This window comes from Ambystoma mexicanum, chromosome 6q (genome assembly GCF_040938575.1).
Source record: "Ambystoma mexicanum isolate Mex_15411 chromosome 6q, UKY_AmexF1_1, whole genome shotgun sequence".
In the NCBI taxonomy this organism is placed as follows: Eukaryota; Metazoa; Chordata; class Amphibia; order Caudata; family Ambystomatidae; genus Ambystoma; species Ambystoma mexicanum.
The window spans coordinates 121,507,183-121,533,340 of NC_090937.1; the positions used below are offsets into that span (position 1 = coordinate 121,507,183).

At 42.8% G+C, this 26,158-nt stretch overlaps 1 protein-coding gene across 7 annotated transcripts in view; it reads right to left on the reverse strand.

Annotated features, from left to right (window-relative positions):
• Nucleotides 1-26,158, reverse strand: part of PDLIM5 (PDZ and LIM domain 5) — a 755,773-nt gene that overhangs the window by 516,630 nt on the left and 212,985 nt on the right. For all 7 annotated transcript variants that reach the window (XM_069630553.1, XM_069630555.1, XM_069630557.1 and 4 more), the window contains exon 3: nucleotides 17,333-17,484. In XM_069630553.1, coding sequence (XP_069486654.1) covers nucleotides 17,333-17,484 — 152 coding nt within the window. The remainder of the gene's footprint in view (nucleotides 1-17,332; nucleotides 17,485-26,158) is intronic.

Consider the following 26,158-nt stretch of genomic DNA (forward strand, 5'->3'; position numbering starts at 1 on the left):
AAAGACCTCTGATAAATGCCCAAGATGATCCATGTCCCCCACAGATTTCTTACACATGGCTTGGGGCTCCCCAAGGGTTAGACTGTTTTGGACACAAGTATTCGAGACACTGGGTGAAATAATAGGGGAAGAAGTAGAACAGGCACCACTAATTGCACTGTTAGGACACACTAGACGCATCTCCAAATATGCCAGAACGCTAACCGGGCTGTTATTACTCCTAGCCAAGTGCCAGGTGGCAATGGTGTGGGGCAGCACTCAGATTCCCAAATGGGGGCAGTGGAGGGCAGATATTTTGTACTGTAACAAAATGGAGACAGAATATGGACAAGTAGCACACCCGCAGTCGAGACCTAAAGATATTTGGGGACCATACACACCAGACCTTACCACACAAGCTCGCCAGGACGATGATAGCGACTAAGACCGCACCACACTTTCCTCCATTGTCGGGCCACAACGCAGAACTGACTCAGACTACGAGGGGCACCTGCCCACACCCTACAGAAGGGGAACCAGCGAAGTGAATAAGTGAAAAGAGGAATGTACTGTGTCACCACGTTGCAAGAGTTCCTGGTGGGCGGGAGGGCGATTGGGGCTCTCATTTTTGAACCATCACTGCAACACAGACGGCATGTGCTTTTTTTTTGTTTGTTGAGAAACGAACAATAAAAAATCGTGACTTTTGTTTATGAATTCAGATGAACTCAGAGTGAAGCCCTATTTGCCACCGTGTTTTAACGGATCGGTCTTTAGAGGCTTTACCCGAGCCAACAAGAGCCTTATTTTCACCAGGACTACACAGAATGACTGCGTAATGTTCTTATTATATATCCACACCCACATTTAGCACTGAAGCTGCCGAATCCCCCTTCAAAAACATTCACAGCTACGACACTGTTGCTTAACAAAAAAACTCAATAATTAACCAGTACCATTACCAAACAATTCTTCTTGTAACATGCACACGTGTCCTGGCACAAACTAGTCAGACACAGACTCAGCCGGACAGGAGAGACGCATCCATACTGTCCTCTACACATATCACGTTGGCCCCAACTATTGGAAACATGGGGGGGGATGGATTTGATTTCTAAGACACCAGGAGCCATCCATGTATGAAGCTTGTATGTTGATACCCAAAATAACACCCACATTATTTTGTGCATGCACTAGCCCTCTTCCTGTAGAATTATTTGAGTCCAACAGAGGCTGGACAAGCAACATGACTGAGTATTCGTTGGATCATTTTTAGTTTTGGCTCAAAGTCTGGATTAAAAGTAAACATCCCTGAATAGTAGAGGTAAAGGACAGTTCAGGGGTAACGGTCAACTAAATGGGGCCACATTCTTGAACTAGGTGCCTAAAATGCAAATGCTCGATGTTAGTTACTGGCCAGGTATAAAAGTCACGCTCATCCTGGCATGAATGCCAGTTCCCCACATGCACAACGCGCCTCGTTTCCTACTCGCCACGAGCGAGCCTTCACTCCTCTTGACCGGGTGAAATTGCATTAGATAATTAATGGTGTTTAAGAGTCGCCATGTTTACACTGGATTCCTTGGCTGTGCAATGACTGGTCCGAAAAGCACAATGTACAACTATGCAAACATTTAACAAGGTCTAGGGTTGACAAGTAGGCATATTGTGAAGAGCCTACAAATTATTCATATCCGTCCGTCAAGAACGGCATGTGCTCCACACCAAGTTGGCGCCTTCGTGCTTGTTGCTCATCCCCGTATGCTGAAAGGTTCTTGCACAACGTATCATGCCAAACCGTGCTGTCATCATGTGTACATTATTAAAAGCCACACTTGGCATACTCGCGTCTCCAATGACACAGGTACATGCTGGCACAGCTCCGCAGCACGGAAGACTGCTGACAGAACGTTGGGTTGAGTTGGGAGTCGCATGCTACTACTTAGGCTATCAGCAGAAGCCCTGACGTCACAGAACTCTGCACAACTACTCGCTAGGGATCATGTGCATAATGCCACAGGAAGTGACGTGCTGTTAGATCTGATGGTGCTCATTGTGGAATCCCTTTGCTTCTGGGCAGAAGGCACCCAATGTTTCTTTGAAAGCAGTAGCCTTGTTTGCCCTGTTTATGTGTTGTGATGGCTCCATGTGGTTTTACCGAAATCATTTTCATAGAGGTACTTTATAACTAAACAATTATAATGAAAACACATTGCATTTTTAAAAAGAATTATTTTGGGGGTCCTTCCTCCCACTCCCCCCAAAGACCCTCGTTTCCCTATGCTTTTAACCCGCCCAAAACCCCTCCCCATCCGTTTTAATCCCTTACCCCAAAAAACAATGTGTTTTCGTTATAATTGATCCATTATAAAATACTTCTCTGAAAATAATGTTGGTGAAATCACAGGATACCATTGGTGATATCTGGATCAGCCCATGCCAGACAAAGGGCGCCATTTTTGAAAAGTCAAGGGAGAGACGGAAGACAGGAGGTAAGCGTTTCTAGCATAAAGAGGAGTCATTTTTGGAAGGTTCCTAAAGGGAAACTTTACAATCAATGACGAGCCGAGAAAGAAGATTAATGCGCGGTAGCATTAGGCCATTTTGGTTCCTTCCTGAACTAAAAAAGATTTGTGTATAGTCAAAGATTTTGGCCAAATGTGCTCCAAGTCTCGAGTCAAGCACTCCCTTGGGCAACCATCTAATGCAGATCAACAGTTTCGGGTAGGCTTGCATGTCAAACTGACAAAGTGCATGAGTCTCGATCTCAGAAAAGTGTGTCTGTAAGGCAGAGCTTTTTTTTTTTTTTTAAGAATCAAAGTTCATTAATATTTTGGTTATAACATCGCTCGACATTCAACCTAACCCTTCTCCCAATAACAATTATAACAATTCCCTCCCCCCCCCCAATGCTGCCCCCTCATCCCTTCCCGTGGTCACAATATAATAAGGATTGCATCATTGTTCGCACACTCAAGCTTTGGGCTCGATACTACCCATCCAAAAATACCCAATGTACTTCACATGTCTCTCGGAGAAGCTGGGACTCCTGGGGATCCATCATAATCGGGTCCCCATCCCCGCTGGTATCCACCAACTCATGCCAGGCATCCATACTTTTCAAAAAAGGGAAGCCACAATCCTTCAATGTCTGTTTTGGCTTCATCAATGATGTGCATTAAAAATTCCATATCATAAATAGCATGGACTTTAAGAACCCATTCTTTCTCCCCGAGCATATTAGGACTTTTCCATTTCTGGGCTAGACAACACCTGGCTACCACCAGCATGACCTGCAACATGTGACCCTGTGTCTCTTCCCGTTTCCTAATCCCCCGATCCCAAGGAGGAGGAGCCATGGGGACACCGTTCTCCCAACTACGCCCACACCTTAATCCAGGACAGCACTTCTTCCCAATGTGTCTGCACCACTGGGTAGTTCCACCACATATGTATGTAGTCACCCTTGACTGGCAAGGCTGAGCTTTTTAAAGTTAAATCTCTGCTCTAGTAAGTGCTGATTAAGGCCATCAGTGTCTGGTCTATGAGGTCAAAGCCAGTTAGTACCTGCAGTTTGATTACAGCCTAACTGGACAGACTTGATAGCATGTTAACGTTTTTGCTGCTATGATTATTCTTTGTGCATACTATGTTAAGTTTTGTGGATGTCCTGATGACTTGAAGCCGAGAAGCAGGTCTGCCGTATACGTGCACGGCGCACCGGCGAAGTCCCGAGAAAGTCCCGCTTTGCCGCTGCTCTCTGCTACTTTCCTGCTACCTCCGTGAACAATTGTTATAGAAAACAACTACAGTTCCCATAAGGCTTTGCTACCTCTTGTGTGGGCGTGCCTATTTAAGGGGAAACGCGCGCGCACCGCGCGCGCGCACCGGCGAAGTCCCGAGAAAGTCCCGCTTTGCCGCTGCTCTCTGCTACTTTCCTGCTACCTCCGTGAACAATTGTTATAGAAAACAACTACAGTTCCCATAAGGTGAAGACTTCAGGATTAGCAGAGTTTTGTGACTAAGTTGTTAAGTTGTTAACTTAATATAACTTGATATATATATTTAATTTCACACTGTGTTTTTTATATTTAGGCTTTGCTACCTCTTGTGTGGGCGTGCCTATTTAAGGGGAAACGCGCGCGCACCGCGCGCGCGCACCGGCGAAGTCCCGAGAAAGTCCCGCTTTGCCGCTTCGCCGCGGCGTCGCGAGCAAAGCGAGGACCGGGGGTCTATCGCCAGTAACTGTGATTGCTGGTAACCTAGAGAGAGAAAGTCCGCGTATCTCCAAATTGCTGGAAGTACAAACTGTCGGAATCTTCTCTTCAACGACCTCGATAGGCACGGGCAATCACCTATTATTATTACTATTATCACCATTATGAAACGAAATTTGTACACACTACGCACAGGCATGCCTCCAATCCAAGGGCTGTCCCTAAACGGTATTGATAAATCCACTGGGGCAGTGCCATGCGTATCAACTCCTTGTACAGGTAAAACAGACATGCTAAAGAACTCCAAAGTAAAAAAGCGTGCGGTGACTTCGGTCACTAATGCTCGAAAACAAAATCCATGTACTGCAGATATACGCTCATTCTACCCTGACTGTATTACGCAGAGTGCATCCTTAAAAAACGCTAATGATCCAAAGACAGTAAACCACAATCAGGGCTGTGGCACCACTCTGCATGTTTCCTTATCGGACAGTACAGTTTTAAGAGGAGAATCATTGGCGCAACTTTCTGATACAAAGTCTAGTCCGGCCCCAGCCAAAACACTGGGGGATGCAGCAGTGATTGACTTACCTTCTCCCGGTTCGGATTTCACAATACAAGAGTCACTTGCGAACCTTTCCTTCTCCCCCAAGTTGTTCTCAAACGGGGGCTATACGAAATCAAATCTTACCTCCTCCTTTCTTTTTCCCACACCGCGGCTGCGCTCACCTACGCAAAAGGTTCAATCGACATCAAATGCACCAAACATAATTGAACTAACCTTAGGTGCAATGAATTTAACGTTACAAACTATTACTACTCTGTTCAACACATTGAACACGAAATTGGACGTACAAGGTGCCCAGTTATTAGCTCTTTTAGCTTGGCAGGCTAAGCAAGAAACAGGGCGAGCACCTGCACACTCGACAAGTAAAGTGCCCTATCACCCGTCGAACAGTCCGATTGAATTGCCTTTAATGCCAACTAAATTGGTTACTGTTGCCACTATGACATCAGCTATAACTCCAATTATCATTTCTGCTAATGAATCGGAAAATACTCCAGCAGTATCAAATTCATTTGCTCAATTGGAGAATCAACTGTCCCCAATTACCATAGACAACTCCGGCATATTGTGTTCTTTGCCGTATATAGGACAGGTGATTAGAGAGGTTGTTGTTGTTAATGAAAAGGAGATAGAGCGTGACTCTACCAGCACACCAACGCCAGAGCCCTATACAATATTTTGCAAAAAAGTGACTCTACCTACTTTGAAGTCCAACTCATCTGGGAAAACAATACAGCAAAAAAGGAAAACTCTTGAGACTGGCAAAAAAACAAAAAATGTTAAAAAAAATGAAGTACAGGCGCCAACAAGTTCAAAACAATTCTTTAATAGGCTGACCATTCCAAACAAACATAGTCAACAAACGGCCTGTGCTATCACGAAAAAGTACTCCCAATTGAACCTAATTCGCAAAAATAAATTGGGCTCTGCAATTAAAGAGCAAACATCTGCAACGCCCTATGAGCCCTTAGACAATTTGATTAAAGCAGTTAACAACCATGAACAAGAACAAGCTGACCTGAAAATACATCACTCACTGACAATGTCAGAACCCAATGCGAATCTATCTTCTGCCAATAGAACTAAACTTCCATGCAATAATAAATCTAAAACAACTGTAGCTCGCGCCTCTCAATCATCTTCAGTAAATGAAGATGATTATGGACAAGACATGCTTATTAGCTGTCGTGCTGAAATCAGAAAGGAAGTTGATGCTTACATGAGCAGAATTACTGCAGCACCGATACTCAAAGCCCCCTCACTTGAACCACAGAAAGCTGACAATTTTCAAACGCATTACTCATCATTGAAACCCTCAGTCTCATTTAAACTTGATAAAAACACAGAAGTAATAGAGTCGCCTCCTCCTTTAGCTACCCACAATGATGAAATTGTTACTATGCTAAAAACTTTACGCTCGTCTGTAGTTAAACCAAGACCTACAGTTGCGCAAAACACTCCTAATAAACTACCAAGTAAATCAATTTTGAAATCCAAAATAGCAAAGGATAATAATATTGCATTAGTATTGGGATGCCGGCCAGCCCCATACCCGCAATATGTGCTCAATCGACAAAGTATATTACAGGTGTTCTCCGATATTCCGCTACTGCAGGATATTGTCTCTGCAGATATAGCACAGGTGGAGTTTTTTAATGACAACTCAGTAAGCACGGCATGCCTATGGTTGACGTCAAGAGTCGTCAGAAATCTCATCTGGGAAGCTAAAAACCAACTTTTGTCACTGGGATTCATACTACTTCTGGGTCCCACGAATTCATCTAATGGTTCTCTTAGTGCTGAAGCGTGGACTGATTCTGCCATAAGGGAACTTAATAAAGGTACTGTTTATATTGATAGCGATGTAACTTCGGAGGCTCCCTCCAAATGCTGCTGTAATTGCGATCCCAGGAGTTAACTCGCGCACAAGGTGGAGAAGGAAAGATTTGTCTCGTTGGTCTCATGGAACACGCGTGGTTTTAATCATTTGGTTAATAATACACAAAACATCTTAAATAATCACGATGTGATCCTCTTACAAGAGACATGGCTAACCACGGTTCCCTTATGGAACAACCACGAAATTCATTTTTTGCCAGCTCTCCAAGGAAATAGAGGCCGTCCGATGGCTGGTCTTATCACAGCAACTAAATTAAGCGCTAACATCAGTATAATATTCTCCTATATTCCTAACTCCTTCACGCAGTTGACTATTATGTCAATCGACTCAACCTTGTACGCTATAGTTAATCTCTACTGGAACCACAAAAGCATTGATAGTTGGAAGTTCTTGGGTGATGTTGCTTCCTTGTTGGATTTCACCATGCTTGTCCCAGAAATTCAGCATATAGTCGTTGCTGGTGATTTAAATATTCATTGCCTCCCCTCGATGGGCATATCAGGAGACTCAAATTGTAAGCTGTGGGAACAACTTATGCTGACGAGAGGATTTTGTATGGTGAATGAGAGTAAATTTGACAATAGTGAGTTGACTCATACGTGGCAACAGGGCAACACAAAAGCCACAATTGATTACATTTATGTGGATGACAGACTTTTCTCACAAATTCATTCTTTTAATATTGAAACAAATCCAAATAGTGATCATCGATTGCTCATGTTACAATGGGCTTCAAAAGTGACAAGAACCAAACGTAGTACAATGGTGAATTCGGGTCAATTAACAGTCTCTAATCAGCTGAATCGTATTATTTGGACTGAAAACAAACTAAATGACCTTAACACTACGCTGCAAGCTGCCTTCCGTTACTCACGGAATAATATACCGTTTACCCCAGTTCCCTATTATGATATAATACATCATTTTGCAGAAAACAGGGTACGGAAAAACTACAACTTTAAAAGATCACATGTATTTGACCTGGAGATCCAAAGCAAGAAAACTGAATTTCGCCTTAAAAAAAGAGAAGCCATGAAACTTCCATTGTGTATTAGGTTTACAATACTGACTCAAATTAAAACATCATATAGGAATTGGCGGAGGAATCATCGAAGTAAATTATTTCAACAAGATGGTGAAATGATGTTACGAAATACTCGTGATAGCAATACAGCCCAAATCTGGAAAGCCCTGACCAGCGCTGTCTCTCCGACGCAAACAAAGTGCCAAACACAGAGTGTTCCAGAAGCAAGATGGATTAGTTATTTCTCTAAAATCTATGCCAATCCGTCTGACGGTAAACCTCCTGTAAGTTCTACTCCTCTTAAACGGTTTCATATTAAGATTGATAAAACTGACATCTTACATTTTATCAATAAAATAAGTCAGTCTAGGGCGCCCGGCCCAGACGGACTATCAAACAAAATCTTCAAAGAACACCCAGTAATATGGTCAAATATTCTATATCATATATATGAGCATATTAATGTATCCCAAGAGCTCCCGGCAACATGGACTCACTCTTTGATAGTACCAATTCATAAAAAAGGTGATCGGTCTCTCCCACAGAACTATAGACCCATCGCCTTATTAGATGCACCAGGCAAACTTTACAGCCGCATTATTCTGCAAGAATTGAATAACTGGACCCTAAATGAGCTTAAAAGAGACCCTTTTCAGACTGGTTTTGTTGCAGGGCTAGGCACCTCAGTGAATCTAATCACATTAAATATGCTTAAATCTAAATATGCAGAACTTAATCAACCCCTCTATATGGCATTTATCGATTTTCGGGTAGCTTTTGATTCAGTCGATAGATCATTGTTATTCCAGAAATTACAGAACTATGGCTGCCCATCGTCATTGTTAACCATAATCAAGAAATTGCACTCGAATACGACAATGCAAGTTAGACTATCGCTTGATGGGTTGTTGTCTGCAAACATCAATACCATGAGAGGATTGAAACAGGGGTGCATTCTGGCGTCCACCCTTTTCAACCTTTTCATCCTAGACATTGGGACATCCTTTGAGAAAGTTCTGTCAGATTGTCCCAAATTAGGTGCACAAAAAATCACATGGCTCTTGTATGCTGACGATCTTGTCCTAATTTCGCAAACGCCAAGCGGATTACAGAACCTTTTGAATAAATTGGATACTTACACTCATACCAATAATCTAACTATCAACGTGGATAAAACTCAGATAGTGATTTGCCAAAGAAAAAGGCACACACAAATGGTGAGAAGTCAGTGGTTTTTGCGTGAAGTTCCCTTACAGAAGGTACCAAGCTATAAATACCTAGGATTACCTTTCTCTGGCCTTATGTCAAATCAAATTTATGATGACTATGTAAAAGCCAAAGTCATGACCTTGATTTCACAAGCCAAAATAATCCTATACAAGTACGGCAAATTCACTATAATGCATGTGGCAACCTTTTTCAATCAAAAAGCTGTTCCGATTTTATCTTACGGAGCAGAAACTCTGTTACCTCAATCTAGAACTTACTGGGACCGACTTGAAGGGAAATTTTGGAAAACAGTTCTGTGCTTGCCAGTGTGTACTCCCTTGTGTATGTTAAGGTATGAACTTGGTAGTATTTCCTTGTTTGGTCTAATTCTTTGGAAATTCTGCAATCTTTATCGAAAATGTCTTCTGGGTACACAAACTAACAATATGTTGGGTGCAATTGCAATGTATATTTGTGAATCCAATGATGTATTCCCCAAAAAGTGGACAAGTGAAATCATTAATGCTTTAGCCAGTGCAAATGTATCAATTGACTTGTTACTTAAAAATCCTGTGCTAGCAAAAAAAAGATTGTATTGGCATGATTGGAATGTAAGCCAAGAGCTATGTAAAAAATATGTAGATTTCGATCAAAATTTATTTCCTCACAAGAAGTTTAAACAAATGGCCTATTATCTTTTAAAATCTCCATCACATCATGTTCGTTCTGAAATGTTAAGATTGCGTTTGAACTTACAGGCCACAAACCAAATTCTAGCGAGAAGAGGTGCAATTCCAAAAACTGAGGCATTTTGCCGTTTTTGCAAAAACGCCATGCAATTAGAGTGCTTAGCTCACCTAGTAGTGGATTGCCCTGCTTTGAGTGACATACGAAAACATTACTTCTGTAATGTATTACAACTATACTGTGATCGCTCAACATATGAGATATGGATTATATTAATGACAAGCAATCGCATTGCTATTAACATCGCTCTAACGCAATTTATAAAAACGATATTACCACGCAATTTGTCGCCCATAGCCAATTGACAAATGTATTTTAAATTTTAGGATATATGTGATTTTTATGTATTTATTTGAGTCTCAACTTTTAACATTATTTGCCAATTATCCTTGTGAACTGAACACTGTTTATTATTTCTGAAACAAATCTGTAAAATTTATCAAATCAATCAAACATGTATATAGGCTATGGAAAGTATGAACAAGCGTAAAAATTGGTAAAGTGATATAAATTTTGTAAAAATGATACAGGTAAATTTGTAAAACTGGAAAAAATTAATGTATTTTGTAATGAAGAAATTTTTGAAAGGTTGAATGCTTTCAGCCAACCAAAATAAAATAAAAAAAAAAAAAAAAAAAGTATACGTGCACGTAATACAAATTAGAATAGCCACATTCAAACATTGGCCGTTGATGTAGGAGTCACCTCTAGAGAATGATGTATACACAACAATGCATTTCTTTGAGGCAGACTGTACATTTAGTCCCAAATCATTCACTCTTGTGCGATTTAATAACTTTGCAATAGTGGCGGGTGGAGCAGACTGGTTTTCATAGCGGGACACAGTCAGAAGATCTTGGGCCATACTGAGTGTATTTACCTACAATCAATTACTAATTGAAATTATTTTATACCACAGACCGCTTTAGCAAAATGGCTGCCTAACTAGTGCCAAGGAGTTAAGACGGTTTAAAAAAATTATTTTTCATCTGATGCCCAACTCCAGGTCAGATGGCCCACTGAGAATAAAGGCATTCACTGGGACTGTTTCACGAGGTAATAGCCTCTCAATCCCACAGAGAAGAAGCAGGAGCTACCCCCAACTGAGAGCAGAAGGAACCTTCCCAGTCAGCTGTAGTAAGGGTGACAGCGAAACCCCACTCTTGTGTGAAGCGAGTACGACCATATGTTACTGTCAACAAACAGTGCATGTCAATTTAAATGGAAAGCTTCATTTAACTGGGACGAGTAGGATGGAGAAGAGAGACGATGCAACAGGGAGAGGGAGAGATAGAGGGAGGGAGGGAGGGAGGGAGGGAGGGAGGGGGAGGGAGAAAGAGAAACAAGCATTTGCCAGAGAGGTCCCACAGCAACATAATACCGGAGAGGGGAGGAGACTGACCGAGAAAGCCTGCGAGTTATAAAACTGCTCACATACCAAAAGAGAGCTGGACGTGCTGTGTCCTGTAAACCGAGAAGCGAGAAACCGATGCGGGTGGCATGACCACAGAGATCTCATTGGTTGACAAGCTGCCCCCAAAACTACAACGAAACCACTATGCAGTTCAAACTGCTAACTTCCTGATATCCAGATGTTCGTCAAGAAGGAGAACACTGATTACGGGACGTTGACGGAGTAAGTGAAGCCGTGCGGGCTAAGAACCGAACCAACCCCTAGCGAAGAGAGCCCTGCAGCGACATTATGCCTGAGAATACCGGGTAACAGGGAAAACGGGAGACCAGGGAGGCAGCTGGGTTATCATTATGGGACTACTCGTACTCGTCCCAGTCAAGTTAACGAAAGTAGAACATGGAAAGAAAGAAATGAATGAGGATGGTTATGGGTCTGTTCATATTTGTCCCAATTAAGTTAACAAAAGTAGAATACCTTTATTTTAAATGAGAAAGGGGGGGGGGGAGAACAGGCACACGGAAATCATTAATACAGAACAAAGTACAAGTACAAGGTCAAAGAGACCTGGTTTTGAGAAGCAACAAAAGTTTAAGATCCTGAGACAATTGCACAAACGAATTAAAGCAGTCACAGAGGACTATTTAAAAATCACCTATTAAGAAGAACCAGGAAGAAGAAGTTTGCAAGAAGCAAAACCCAAGAGACGGGAGCCATTCTTCTGTCTTCAGTTGTTAGAATAGTGGTAGGGTCAGATAGGGTAAGTTTTTACTGTTGACAGATTCTTTGCAACATTTACAGACGACAGACAAGCACCTTAGTTTGTTGGGCTGGGAACGCTACATAGCAATAAGGAAAGTTAGGCCTTATTCTTATTCTTTAATAATAATAGCTTAAAAATATCCTCTAAGACGCTGCGTCCTTCTCCTGTCCCACAACAAGGGTGAGGAGATTTGGGAGAAGTAACTCCCCACTGCCGATTTAACAGTTCTATTTTTTCGGCATTGTTCTAGATACTTTACAGTCCAAGCCTGGTAGATAAACCAGAATCCCTCAAGATGAGAGGAGTAGAAAGGTTTACCACTCAATATCCCAGTAGGTCCCTTCCTATATACAGCTCTACAAATCAAACCTCAATAAGCGGTCTACCGACCAGGATGGATCGAGTCAGAACAGAGGCCCGTTAGAGAGGCTGGCAACGGAACAGTACATGCCGACAAAATTTAGCTACTGAACTGTTGGTAAAAAAATAGTCATTCACTGCACCTATATCAATGCCTTCCGGAGGTCAAGTGAACACAAGTGGTCTTATAGAGGTATTGACTCTTACAGAGAGAATATCTCTTCCACCAGACCTAAAAATGTGTCTGCTCCACAGTTAGCACTAAGGCAGATTTGACTTATGCATGCGAGAGCATCCATTCTTGACACCAGCGATGAGGAGAAAACAACCAAAAATCGCACAATAAAAACAACCTGCCCCAAACCTAAATACTGTTCATTGGAGCAATATACGAAAATGATGCTCGATACTTAAACAACTTTATCCTGGCACGCCCAAATCTCTGTTTTGTTCGTGCCTGCAAAACATCACCCGACTTGGAGACAAGATTGAAAAAGCAAGGGGAAGACAATTTGCCAAGACCATCAAAATATATTCTTTCTTCAATAGGTGCTCAGGGATTCTGTGGAGCTCAGCTCGCGTGGAACCATCTACGTGGTGGCCGAATGGCCAATTTACGTGTTGTAGGAGGACTAGATTTGATTTCATAACATGGAAGCTTGTTTCTCCTACACCAAATTTCAAAACGCATATTGTTGCAAGAATCTCACACCACTGCATCACACACAGGCCAGAGTTGACTGCTGCAGTAATCAATAGTTACGCCTTGCTATGGCGACACATCCAGCTTTTTGCCCGTGTCAAAAAGCGACTTGTTCCCCAAAGACAGAATAATCTTGCCAGTGCAGTAGGGAAAGTACAGTTCAGGGGAGTTTTTATTGGCCAAAGAAAACGACGGCTTTTCATAACAGCACATAATGTGAAACCTTCCAAAAACACATCTTTAGACGTGATTTCCCAGTAGGGCCTTGCTCGATTGAAATAGCACAAGATAATTAGCAAAAGTCTTGTCATTCGAAAACTGTACGTCCATGTACAAAAGGCCTATAACGTTTCATTCCTTTTTAGAATATTTGAAACAGCTGTTTTAACACGTCTGATCGCCTAGTCAGCAGCTACTCGATTAGCTTCCAAAAACGACAAGGGCACAGTTCCTTAGCTTCTGGGAAGCCGTGAAATACATCCACAAGAGGCTATGACTGGATATAGGCCACCAAGCATTGTCACAAAGGACGGAAAATTGTTCTCACCACAGCACTTCCGGTGCAGTCTTTGTGACAAGACACCGCCTTGCCCGGTTCAATAAATGGTTAAAGGCAAACCCACTTCAAGACTGCCAAATTACCATGGTTCACCAGTTGAGCACAACATCCATTTTACATAACTTCACACATGACATTTACATCAAAACACTAAACATTGTTCAATATTGCCCAGTAGGGTCAGTAGCCGATTTACGTTAAATATTTATATTTGCCTCAAAGTGATGCTTCTCCATCCTGCAGAAACGTTCTAGATACGGAGGGCGAGGTAGAGGGGCGGTCCCAGACAGGCAGTGCAGTGACAGGATAACGACCACAATACAGCTGCAGTACAGCAAGTGGATCGATCAATGCCATGATCAATAGAGCACCATCCCAGATCACGCGACCAATCTCTCGGTGCTGTGCGATTTCTAGGTCTTGGCCAATGATTCTGCTCATTCTCACAATATCAACCTCATAATCAACCCAAAAACAATTGGTTCGCCTCATCTTGTTCATTCACCCACCCGACATGGATGGCAGATCTTTGACATTGTGCGATGACAATATAAACATGAACGCCCTTATCTCTTGGCCGATACACCTACCACGATGCGGACAGGAAATAATTAGTTAGGGAGGACTGAACTTTCAAATTGAACCCGTACCACCTGTGCTTATTGAATAGATATAATTTTAAATCGTAACTGGAAGCTTTATGCAGAAGGTATGGCTGATCCCAAAGACCTATTGAGGCCCGTGGAAATCCAGAATTTTCAAAACTAAGCATCATAAAGCAACATGCTTTTCTAAATGTCAATCTAAGGAGAAAGCACTATGATGCAGAGCAAATGGAGGATATCTTGCCCTGTCCAAGCAAAATAATATCCGGAGTAATTCAGAAATTATAACATTTCTATCAACTTGGCCAAAAAAGAGGATTACTTTAAACATTTCGAAAAATATGCCAGTACCTATAAAAATCTGTTCCATATGATTAAGTAGCTTATATCCCACTCAAATTAATGTAAAAATGATACAGGCATCTTCTCTCCTAGTACTTTATACACCAGGTATCACATATATGTAATGGGATGATGGTCTCAGAACATACCGACAATGCTCACACGACTGTGTTGGTAAACAACGGTGACGTCAATCATAACTGAGCTCATTCAAAAACGAAGTCTTTTCATTAATCCCTTCTGTCACCAGATGAAGCACTCTCCCCAATGGTTAACGCAGGCTCCCTGCAGGATCCCTGCTCCCCTAGAACACTACAATCTCAGAGTAGTGCTAGAACCCCACACTTAAGTGTTCTACTCAATGGATCGTTGTCAGCATGCCCGTTGACCTCTGGAATTGAAAGAGTAAAAAGTGGCAATTTTAGAACCACAGTCACTTGGAACTTCAGACCCATGTCCTTGTTATTTCAACAGACGTATTGGAGAGAACTGGCTATTCAGCAGGTATCCACATTTATTACAGTCAATATTTGTTTAGTTTGACATCAAGAGAGGGGTTCTCTTCTCTAGTGGCATGTTATTTTTGACCTGCTCTGTGCGACAACAGACTGACAGAGCCCCCACCCTGATATTTCTCTCATTTTCTGCCTCATTTGACACCTCTGACCATGCAATACTCCATCTTAAAATCATAGGCATTAAAGCGTTGCTGGCACCCTTTTTAAACGATCACCAACAGGCCCTTTTACATATCCAGCTTTAACTCATCCCCCATATTTTGCCCCACAAATACCTCCAGGCATCTAATCTGTTGATTAACATCCATGGTTGACCTTTGGCAGCCCTTCAGCAGTTCCTATGGGTTCCACTTCTTCACATATGTGTCCCATACCTAGATCCTAATCCACTTGGATGGGCAGCTCATTCCTCACCACATAGCGAGCGGCCTGTATGGAAACCTGTTGGTTTCATCTGAAGGCTGAGAAAGCGGATGCCTTAAAACACTATACGCAACATTGAATTCCTCCTCGACTTGGATTTTGCTCTGATGCCCCAGATTGAGGCAGTTGCTTCCGCCATTGTCATATTGTTAGAAATGTCCCTCTCCTGCTTTCGTCCCAGTTACTAGCCATAGTCGCTTCTCACCCAGACTATGGCAACTCTACATCTCTAGTTGGTACACACTTGTCGTTTAGTCAAGAAGACTACATTACTATCCACCGAGGAGCACTTCATTTGCTTCATATCACCTGTTTTGCATCGCCATGAAGGGTAATGGACTTCCATTTGAGACAACAAAAAATGCAAATTACCCACCCCATGAACTACCTGATCTTTTTCTAACCTAGCGCTAATATTTTTGTATGGACTCCCTACAAACCCAATCGTCTGTCGAGAATATTTATCTTTGATGAAAGACGGATGACCTCTGTCATTCCTTTCCTTTATTTGCTCTGTACAGAACCTTGGAGAATGGTGTGTACATTTCACTGTAACATACTATACGTGATGCATTACTGTCTGAACTTGGCAGGCAGGACCACCCTCTGAGGTATTTCCTGGCTAACTCCAGCACAGCCACATGACACGCCCTCTGATGAGGGAGGACAGTATCACCATCCAACTGTTTTCAGAAAGCAGTGTGAGAAAGAGGCAGCGACACATCAACCTCTCTTTCCTGGTTGGCTGACATAAGAACAGATCTAAAGAAGAGGCCCTCACCCATGCACTGGAGATCACATACCGAGGTGGCCAACATCAAGGATGACAATATGAGGCATCTGCAGAGTTTAGAGAGACAGAAACATGTTGATGTCCTAGGTCCTGCAAAACCAAATAGTGGGAGAGGTATTCCATGCTAGAGAACACAACCTCACCAAAGTAGCCTGCTCCAACGGTATCACTACATATTATCCCCACCAAAAATATTGCCGTATATTTGGTCGTCTGGAACGGCCATAGGTGATATTTTTGGGGGTTTCGGGAGCGGGGGCTGTGCGGGTGTCCCCCGTTCCTTTACAAATAATGCAGGGGTTGCAGGGGTGCCCCCTGCAGGTTCCATGCCTTAATATCGCTGCAGAAATATGGCAATATTTTTGTATGGCAATATTTATGTGGGGATATAAACACATGGAACTGCTCCAATGAGCCAAGGCATGAGTGGAAACGTAGTGAGTGAACGTCTCACCACAGGTGAGGGGGGGAAAGCCCACATCCATCAACTAGACTTGCCAGGAAAAGGAGGGAGACAAGCCAGGAAAATGAATCGGAGCCAGAGAACACAAAGGAGTAGAGCTGAACGCCAGCATCCACGGAATGAGGCCCGGAGCACCATGACAATACCGAGGGGTCATTTATGCTAAAAACTGTGAGAAAGAAAAAACATTTGTTACCGAGAGATACATGCTGGGAAAAAGATTCTTAAAGTTCAGGGCAAGGTGACAAGCTACTAATACCTACAATGAAATGCTGATTTCTGGGAAACATAATCCATGTCCCAGTGAGAAGTGAGAGAATGGACATTCAGTTTTCCAATTATACACAGAATCTCACTCTCCCAAGGACTTCCATCAGAGACATGTGTCAGGAGAGTGGAGACTGGGCCTCAGAGACGAGTGCAGACCATGGCAACCCAAATGAAAAATCGTCAGTCTAAAGTAGTCAACTTTTATTGCGAGAGTCCTCCTTTTACGTTGTGGAGTCAATCACACAACTACTTTCAGTGAATTTGCTTACATTTTAATGTCAATTGCTTGCCCTCAGCCATAACACGGGCACCTATAGCAACCACTATAACCAACGCACCACAAGACACTACTAACCCCTTCAATAGCATGACCTCTCTCTGCTCACATGTGCATATGAGGTTTGAGAAGATGCCATGTTAGCTACTGCTCACAACTGCGGGACCGCACTGTCAATTTTCTCAAAATGCCAAAACTCACTTTTGCAGGGTCATGTTCAAGGCGCCGCTGCAGGCTCTGATCATGTTCTGTGCATCCAGGTGAGTGATCCCATCAACTCTGATACCATCAATGGTGAGGACCTTGTCCCCAATGCCAACGTGGGCCTGAGCCGCCTTCCCACCGTCATTGAGCTGCAAAACGCAAAATAATATGAAATCAGTTAACAAGACACATTTTTCCCATTAGAACGTTAAGCAATTTACATGGGATAGTTAGTTCCCAATGGCCCGTATTTAAGAATAGTGTTTCGCCCAAACAGAGGAACAGCACAGCACTTCAGGCCAAAGCACAAGGGTAAAACATATAAAATGCTATGCTTATTAATGTGTAATGCTCGAGTGTATGACATACACCAACTCCAGTGACACAATTAATCAAAACTATTATTGTTGTTGAAATTAGCCGACACCAAAAGGTTCTACAGTTAAACACGTCATAAAAAAAAGGCAGCTGAAAAACTGCAAAATTTATCAGAAACGAAAATATTGAATAGCAAAATGAAATGCCCTTTGCACTCCAGATTTCCTAATTTCCTCGAATTGGAAACAGTAGCATACAGTACCAGCAGAATACATTTTGCTATTAACAGAACAAGCAAGAAGGGGTATGTTGGGGAGGCGGGGCTGTTTAAGACTATTTTCACATTCCATCAGTGCTCGACACTGCAGAACCTGTTAATGGAGAAACTTAAAACACCTCATCTATTATGTTATGTTAAAAGGTTTTTATATTGTGCACTATCACCATCTCTGTGGTCCCCTGGCGCTCTGGGGGATCTGTAAAGCAAGAAGGTAAGGTGTGGGTGGTAGGTTAGTAGGACAGGACTGAGCGGGAAAAAATAGCAAGAGAGCTGTGATGTGCCATTGGCAGGTCCAGTTCGGTTTACGTTTAAGAATGAGTGTTACAAGACTATATTCGTGCTTGGTACAGTAATGTTTTGAGATAAAGTATATACAAATCACACTGAGTCCATTAATAGTTAAATTGATGGAATACAATTTTGAAATAAACGGCATCACCAAGTACGATGAATATTGGCTTTTAATTGCTTTCAGAAGAACAGCCGACACCTGTTTCGACCAGCTTGGTCGTTATCAAGGTCTAAAATGAAGTGTGTTATCCTCAATCTCTGGGATCAGTCCGTCCAACTTCTGTTTTAATGGAGTGTCACTTGGAGATTGCTTGTATCAATACGAAGTGCATTTCCATCACAAAAATAGTAGCAGGTGAAAATCTGAATTGGTGTGCATGTGCACAGCCTTTTAAGTGCTGATTTCTCCGTAATAAATTTTTGGGATTCCAAATCTTGAGGCGCCTCATGTCGATTCAGTCCTCGCGGACTGAATCGAGCGTGAACTGCGACATTGGGGATTTAACCCCTCATATTCCTGCACACTGGATTAGCCTCAAGATTTGGAATCCAAAAAACTTAAGGAGAAATCAGCACTTAAAAGGCTGTGCACATGCACACCAATTTAGATTTTCACCTGCTACTATTTTTGTGATGGAAATGCACTTCGTATTGATACAAGCAATCTCCAAATGACACTCCATTAATATAGAAGTGGGACGGACTGATCCCAGAGATTGAGGATAACACACTTCATTTCAGGCCTTGATAACGACCAGGCTGTTCGAAACACGTGTCGGCTGTTCTTCTGAAAGCAATTAAAAGCCAATATTCATGGTACTTCATGACACTGTTTATTTCAAGACTTTATTCAGTCAATTTAACTATTAATGGACTCACTGATTTGTATATACTTTATCTCAAAACATTACTGTATCAAGCGCGAATATAGTCTCATAACACCCATTCTTAAACTTATATATTCCGGAACCCCAATGGGTGGTTCCCAGTTATCGAGATTTTCACTGGTGATTTGTTGCTACATTCCCAATATAGATTGGAGAATAGAGCACACTAATCCGTATCTATACCACTGCCACGTATATTATCAATTCGGTTTACACCATTCGCTGAGCGTAGGTATGAATGTTCGGTCGGTAGCCATCATGTGCTGTTGTGCAAGGCTATGTGTGGTTTGTTTTGTTGTTGCGGTGTAGGAGATCGGAAGGACTTTGCAATCACGAAGAAGTCCTCTAACAAAGGTATTTACAGTGCTGCAGCGGTGCAGACTACCTCCACCCACCATCATCATCATCAACCTCTAGGCTTCCCACTCCCCTAGTCCCCCATAATATAGATAAGTATCATAATATACAGAATGCATTTGCGGGAAGCAGCTGCCAGGAACCACCTCAAGGCAATCACACAAAGGGTGATCCCTATGTCGCGCGTGTCAAAAGTCAAAATTATTCCTTGGGAAAAATGTAATTAAATGAACCTACTTGGTGGATAGGTGAGCACCACAGCTGCTGCTATGGAGCTGGTAAGGGAGGTCAATTGGTTCAGAATCTGATTCACTGACCTATGCAACCTGCAGGTCACAGGTTCGACTCCGAGCAGAGGTGACTTCACTTTTGAACTTTGAGGTTGATGAAACGCATATTGGACAAGAACCTACTGATTAAGCACCACGATAATACAGTCTTTGGTGTGAAAGGTCAAACTAAATGTTGCCAGTGACAGGTTCACGTGGAGAACGCATCGTACTTGAAATGGCCAAGGATGTTGGCTTGACAGACACAGTTGTTAACTTTTGATTCACTATTGGGCCATTTCAGGGGAGATCTCTGCACTCCTGACTTAACTGTTCGATTGATGCAGGTAATGTTTGATAAGTGCTACAATCTAGAAGGTATTACATACAGAGTGACCCTCACATACATCAGCATTGCAGTTTTATTCTCAAATAGACCACAATGTCACCTAGCATGTTTACATTTTCAGTCCATCATTCATTCACCTGGAAGTTCTCGCAGCGATGGTCATAGCAATCCAAATTCCCAGCACCTGTCTCCCTTACACAACATGTCAATGCCAGACACAGAAAAAGAACCAGAACCAGAACACATTCCTGGCCATACACCCACTGAGAAGTCTATATTGCCCCATCTGCCCTACTAAGTAGGCAACCGACCATGATAGAATGGATAGTTTGAATCTTATGGCAGGACAGGGTGGCAAAAGCCCTCGATCATGGTAATTGTTTAAACCATTGGTGTGCATTGGAACCTCAATGGTGGCAACAGCTGCAACCTAACCAGGATATTGTGGGCATCAAGCAAGGTATGGAAAGGAGTTCGATTTTTCACTGAACACAACAGGCACCGCTTCTCTCGTTCTGGCTTCTCATTCACAAGATACTGCTGGCAGGAACCTGCCGTCTCACATTCATTCAGGGTCTCATTGGAACAGCCAGTGAATTGTTCCAATTTCAAAAGAGTAGCCGAGCCCCAATCTGTGCCCATCAATGAGTCACAAAGTATCCCAGGACCGAAGTAGCAGGATTGGGACTTCCAAGCACACGATCATCAATTTCGTCAAATAATTAGCATTATGCAAGGAAACCCATAATGATATGATAGGTTATTTATAACCTGCTTAATAACCAGAGGTTTCTAAGCGCGGACCCGGGGATCGAACCTGTGTTGCTCCATGTCATCTTGCTTCCAAGGCGAGCAGGTTGCCGCCGAGCTATTCTCCCGAGAATGCACCAACTGTCTGCATTGCCTCTTGATGGAACACCGAAAAACAGCCACTGAAGTTTAAAGCAGCTCTATTGGGACAGCACATTCTACACACAGTGGCCTCACCTCTAGAATCTCAAGTTCCGCCTGAAATGTTATGAATGATCGTTATGGGGAGTCCCCTGAGCCAGGCATCAACCCAATTAACCTCACAGACCCCCACTACATTGTGATACGAGCAAATTCATGTGTACCTCCCCTTCATCCTTTTGACTGCTTGGTCCCATGAGACACCACTACCAAGGGTTAAGGGGTACACCCAAACTTCAATTCAGAGCAAGACTGGACATCGATGTCACTTCCGGTCAACGCAGTGGGATCTCATTGGAAGACAGTAATATGTTCTTGTGTAGGGAGATGCACGCCTGGGGTTGGGCCCTGTTCTCGTGCACCACCCGGAAGAGTTCAGATGAGGACGTACAGGGCTGTAATTACGTTGCTTAGGAACAGCTTTTTCACAACCAGATTCAACCTTCTGTACTGTGTGCCCTGAATGCCTCTTTGTATGTGACGTGGATTTTCTGAATGGGGCTAGAATTGTTTGAGTGGCCCACAAACCCTTTCTGGCATAGAAGATGCAGGTCATATTTCAGAAAAACAATCTGTGTTCATCATGTATACAGTGCTGCACAGGATTACACTGTTTGACGTGGCCCATTCCGTCTTTTCAGGTAATACCACAGTAGGCTACGCAATAGGTGTAGAGAATAACATGTGTGCACAAAGGGTTCCAACCGTGAGTTCAGCCGGCCAGGCGCCTTCCAATCAGAACAGAAGCCCGAGAAGGGGCAGCGAAAGCCGAGAATGGGACCCACAGTGGAAGAAGCACAGCTGCATGAGGTTGAACATTTGGCACAAGGGCCCCTTTCATGGTGGCATATGAAGGTGAGGAGAGTGGTGGCTTGCTGAGGGTCAGTGTCAGAGATCAACCAGAGGTAAAGTGTAATATCTGAGCTGATGAGCATGGAAAAAGAATGAAGTGGCCAGGTAAGATGTGCCCCGTAGTAAATGTTTTGCATGGAGTCTAGATAGGATGGAGGATGAGAAACATTCCTTAAGGTCTCTTCAGACAAGTTATTGTTGGAAAATATGAAAAACAATATCAATTTATATCCGTTACTGAATCAGACAAAAGAGACTGTAAAGTAACAGGATTGTGAGGCAAGGAGGCCTTTCGGGATACATGAATTACAACCAAGATCTAAGTATTGGGGTGAATCATCAGTTGCGTCACTCCCCAAGAAACAGGGAGGACCTTGCAGGATGAACATGCCTTTTGGTCCTGCGTCAGCAGATCAACCCATACTGGGAAGGCATTACCACTACCAGAACCACCAAACCTGGGGCACAAGAAATGACCTGCCTCGAATCGCAGTATCATTCACATGACCATTTCAGAAGAGACCCCTCACCTTAGGAGATCTTGCTTATGCAGCCTGGGGTTAGCACTCCAGATCCTTTACCAAGTGTCAAACCAGGACACCAGCCAAAGCGTGCACAAATTCTTGAAACTCTGATCACAGCCATCTCTAGAAACCGGTACTACCCCGGCCAAGTCGATGAAGGAGACACCCCTTGTTAAACGGCTTTCCATTTGTATGCCTTTTTTCTGGGTTTAGACCTCCCTTTGTCCATCATCATGTGAGATGGTTTAGCAATTCTACCCTGGGTTACTTATGGTCAACCATAAGTCAGAAAGCTTTCAGTGATATTGTGTTGGCTGGTTTCTGGCAAAGCACTTCATCCTCACATCTTTCTTCGCCATTCAGTATTTTAGTGTTTTTCAAGAATGCTTAAGCTTGCGTGCTATAGTATAGACTATGCTACACCTCCCCCTCTCTTCCTACCTCCTTTCTGCCGCTGATCTTCGCACTGCACTCTTGGGATTCTTGCATTCTGACAAGTGCATATCACCTTTTTCTTCACAAAATATTAAGGCGTTTCTTTCATACCTCAGTCGTGGCTCATTGACTGAGCAGACAAGAGAGCTTACATTATCCCTCTTGTTGCAGTGCAAACAAGACAGCAGGCTAGTGAGAACCACTAGGGACAAGAGCATGAAACCAAGTGTTAACCAATACCAAAAGGCAGCGGAACATGCCAGAATAATATTCACTGTCCGTTATGTATCACACTGTGCCGAGATCCACCTCTTATTTTGCTGAATCCCACAATTTAATCTTGAAGTTGAACCGTCACCAAAGCTAAATGGAATAAATCTATCTTGGACTGGGAAACTCATTTTGACAGACATGAATCTTGTTTTTAGAATCATCCATGTTCCTGCAAAGGAGGAGAAACTGCACTGCAAGAGGTAGCTTTACTGCCAGACCTAGAATCCCACATCCTATTGAGTGGGTGTTGACAGCCACAAAGCCATCAACCTCCCTACATCTTCCTAGACAACTGAATAGACCTGTGCTCCACTATAAGGGAGCCGACTTTGCATGGTGCAGGGAGTGGACTACACTGAAGCTTGGCCCCAATGACCGCCACAGAGTGACTAAGCCAACTTCTGTGGCTTAGCGTTACAAAACTGCTGAGATACGTAGAATCTGCAAATGCTGTATTCGAAACAGTTCATGCCGACATCATGTTCCACTATCATGTGGTGATGGTATGGGGAGTTTCAATGCAGGCCTAGGTTTCAGGTCTTACTTTGCAGGAGGTACCAGCAGGTACTAGATGGTTGCAGCATAGAAATGTTACAAGACCCTAATGAATTAGTAAGTTTAGTAACAGTCAAAAAGACCATTTCTGGGGCATGCCAATTACTGTGGTCTGTGTCTGGTGATCTTGCTGTGATTAGGGGCCTCTCAAATCAAACTGTTGCCTGGCTGTATGTGTAGTCATGACTTGGCCTCTGTGAACTTACTTGGATAAACTTTTAACCACCCAAATTGCCACTGATTCAGATTGTGTTCGAGAAAGTTTCGCCTCACAAGTTATACAAGGCATTGTAAGAGGATTCAATTCAACACTACAGCTAAGTCAACGCCTAGTCTATAATACTGAATGAAAACCCTTATTGATATATCTTTATGTCCAGTTCATGCGTTCTGGATGACTACCCCTATATAACACCCCTCTCTTGGAATCCCCCTGACCCCACTGAGCCAAGAAGTAGTTCTGTTTTGCAAGTTTAAAAGTTTTATTTGATAATTTAAAATATATATATATCACACTTTATAATAAATTAATAATTGAATATCACACTTAATCTGATATGATAAAGATTAACAACGGAGAATCTGGCACTAGCACACTTCTTATAATCACTAATGAGTTGACATGAAATGGATAAGGTAGCACACTGGTAAATAGGAACAAAAGTATAATGTGGTAGAGGATGCTTTATGTAAGCTCAGGTGGATGCAATATTCAATGAATGCAGTACAGAAAATACTCAATATGATTTCAACCAAACAATGTAATCACTTTTCTCTGGCTATTCACTCCCCCCCCTCTTTATGCAATGCAAGGAAATGGGAGGAAACACACAGTTCCAAGAAATGCAATCAATGTAATTCAGTTCAACCCAGCAAGCTTAGACAACAGAAAACAGATAGGGGTTTTGAAAACACAAGCCCAAATGCTTTGATATGTGCTAGCAATGGATGAGAAATATGCTAAATTTGCTTTTAATTCCCTTTCAGAGGTTCAGGGTGAGTGGTATCTAGTTAATATTAGTCCAGGCTCACACTAGCAATGATGCAGGGATAGTTAACAGGTTAAACGAATTTCTGGCAATTGGAAAGCAAAACTGCTGTCTTTTTACACGTGAAGAAATTTGCAAATCGCGGCAAAATTCGCGGATGCGTGTTCCGCGATTGCGGTAAAACTATAGGGGGTAGGAATGCGGTTCTAGGTTCGTAGGAAAGCCACGATTCTAAGCTATCAGAGGAAAGTTACTGCAAGTCTCTAGCCCAAACGGTTGCGGAGATATGACCGATTTACTAGAGGTCGTTTTTGGTTTTTGCAAATTTTAAACGCACACTTTTTCAGCTTTAAAAATGATGGCAGGATAACACAATTGCTAAGCTGCAGTTCTACTTAGATTAAAAATGGATTGAATTATATGATTTTAACTAAGAGATGTGTTCTGAGTTTTGCTGAGTACTCACAAGAGATTTTGAACCGGAAAGCGGCTTTGTCACGATCTGGTCAACAGTCTGGTCAGGTCTTCCCGGGTTCTGCTCACAGCGCCTGGCCTCTGGAACTGCTCACAGCAGTCTGGTCTGGGTCTCTCTGGGTACAGCACTGCTTTCTCTCTGCTAGGCACCGGTTCTCTGGGTCGGGTCCTACCTTCTCTTTGGATATCTCTGTCACTGGGTTCTTGCAAAAGTTCTTGGCAAAATTCAGACGGCTCACCCGGCTGTCTGAAGAGTTCAGTTGCAAAAATATTTTGAGGCCTGCTGACAAATACTCTTGCTGGCAGTGGCCTTTTTGGTTAAGGTTCTGAAGTCTGTTTATCTTGGAGTCTAAGGGTTGGCTCTTTGAAGATTGATGGAGGTAAGTATGGATTTTTCCGGCAGAGTGCGTTGCAGCAAATGGAATTGAAGGTCCCTATCTGTCCTGACTCTCTGCTTTTATGTGTTTTTGAGAGTGGGTGTGTGTGTTGCATCACTAGACTTGCCCCTCTCACTTGTCATTGGTCCAGCTTTCATTCCTCCCCTTGATTGGGGAATGAACTGTGAGTCAGAGTGATGTCATTTTATGGCTTGCCAAGAGGGCACTCCCTTGTCAGATTGCACACATTCTATATTTGATAATAAAAGACATATTTCACAGTTACACAGTTGCTTGAAATTACATATACATGGTGTGGCTGAATTTAGCCATGTCTCTGTCCAAACCTGCTCTTTCTAGGAGCTTGCATTCAGAGATGGCACATAATGGACTTTTTAACTGATTTTTCAATTTCTGACATGGACCCAACTTTACATACATGTGCGCAGGGAGTAGGGACATTAACTGATGAAGTTTCAGATTTGTAACATGCACACATTTAGAGTAATATCCACTTTTCCGCTGACACCCCCCTGTACATACCACCGGTTCTAAAAACCTCTTAAACTGTGGGCAGAAAAATCACAAGAATTATGGTATCATTTATAAAATTTTCACATGTCCGCACCATGAGTTATTAAT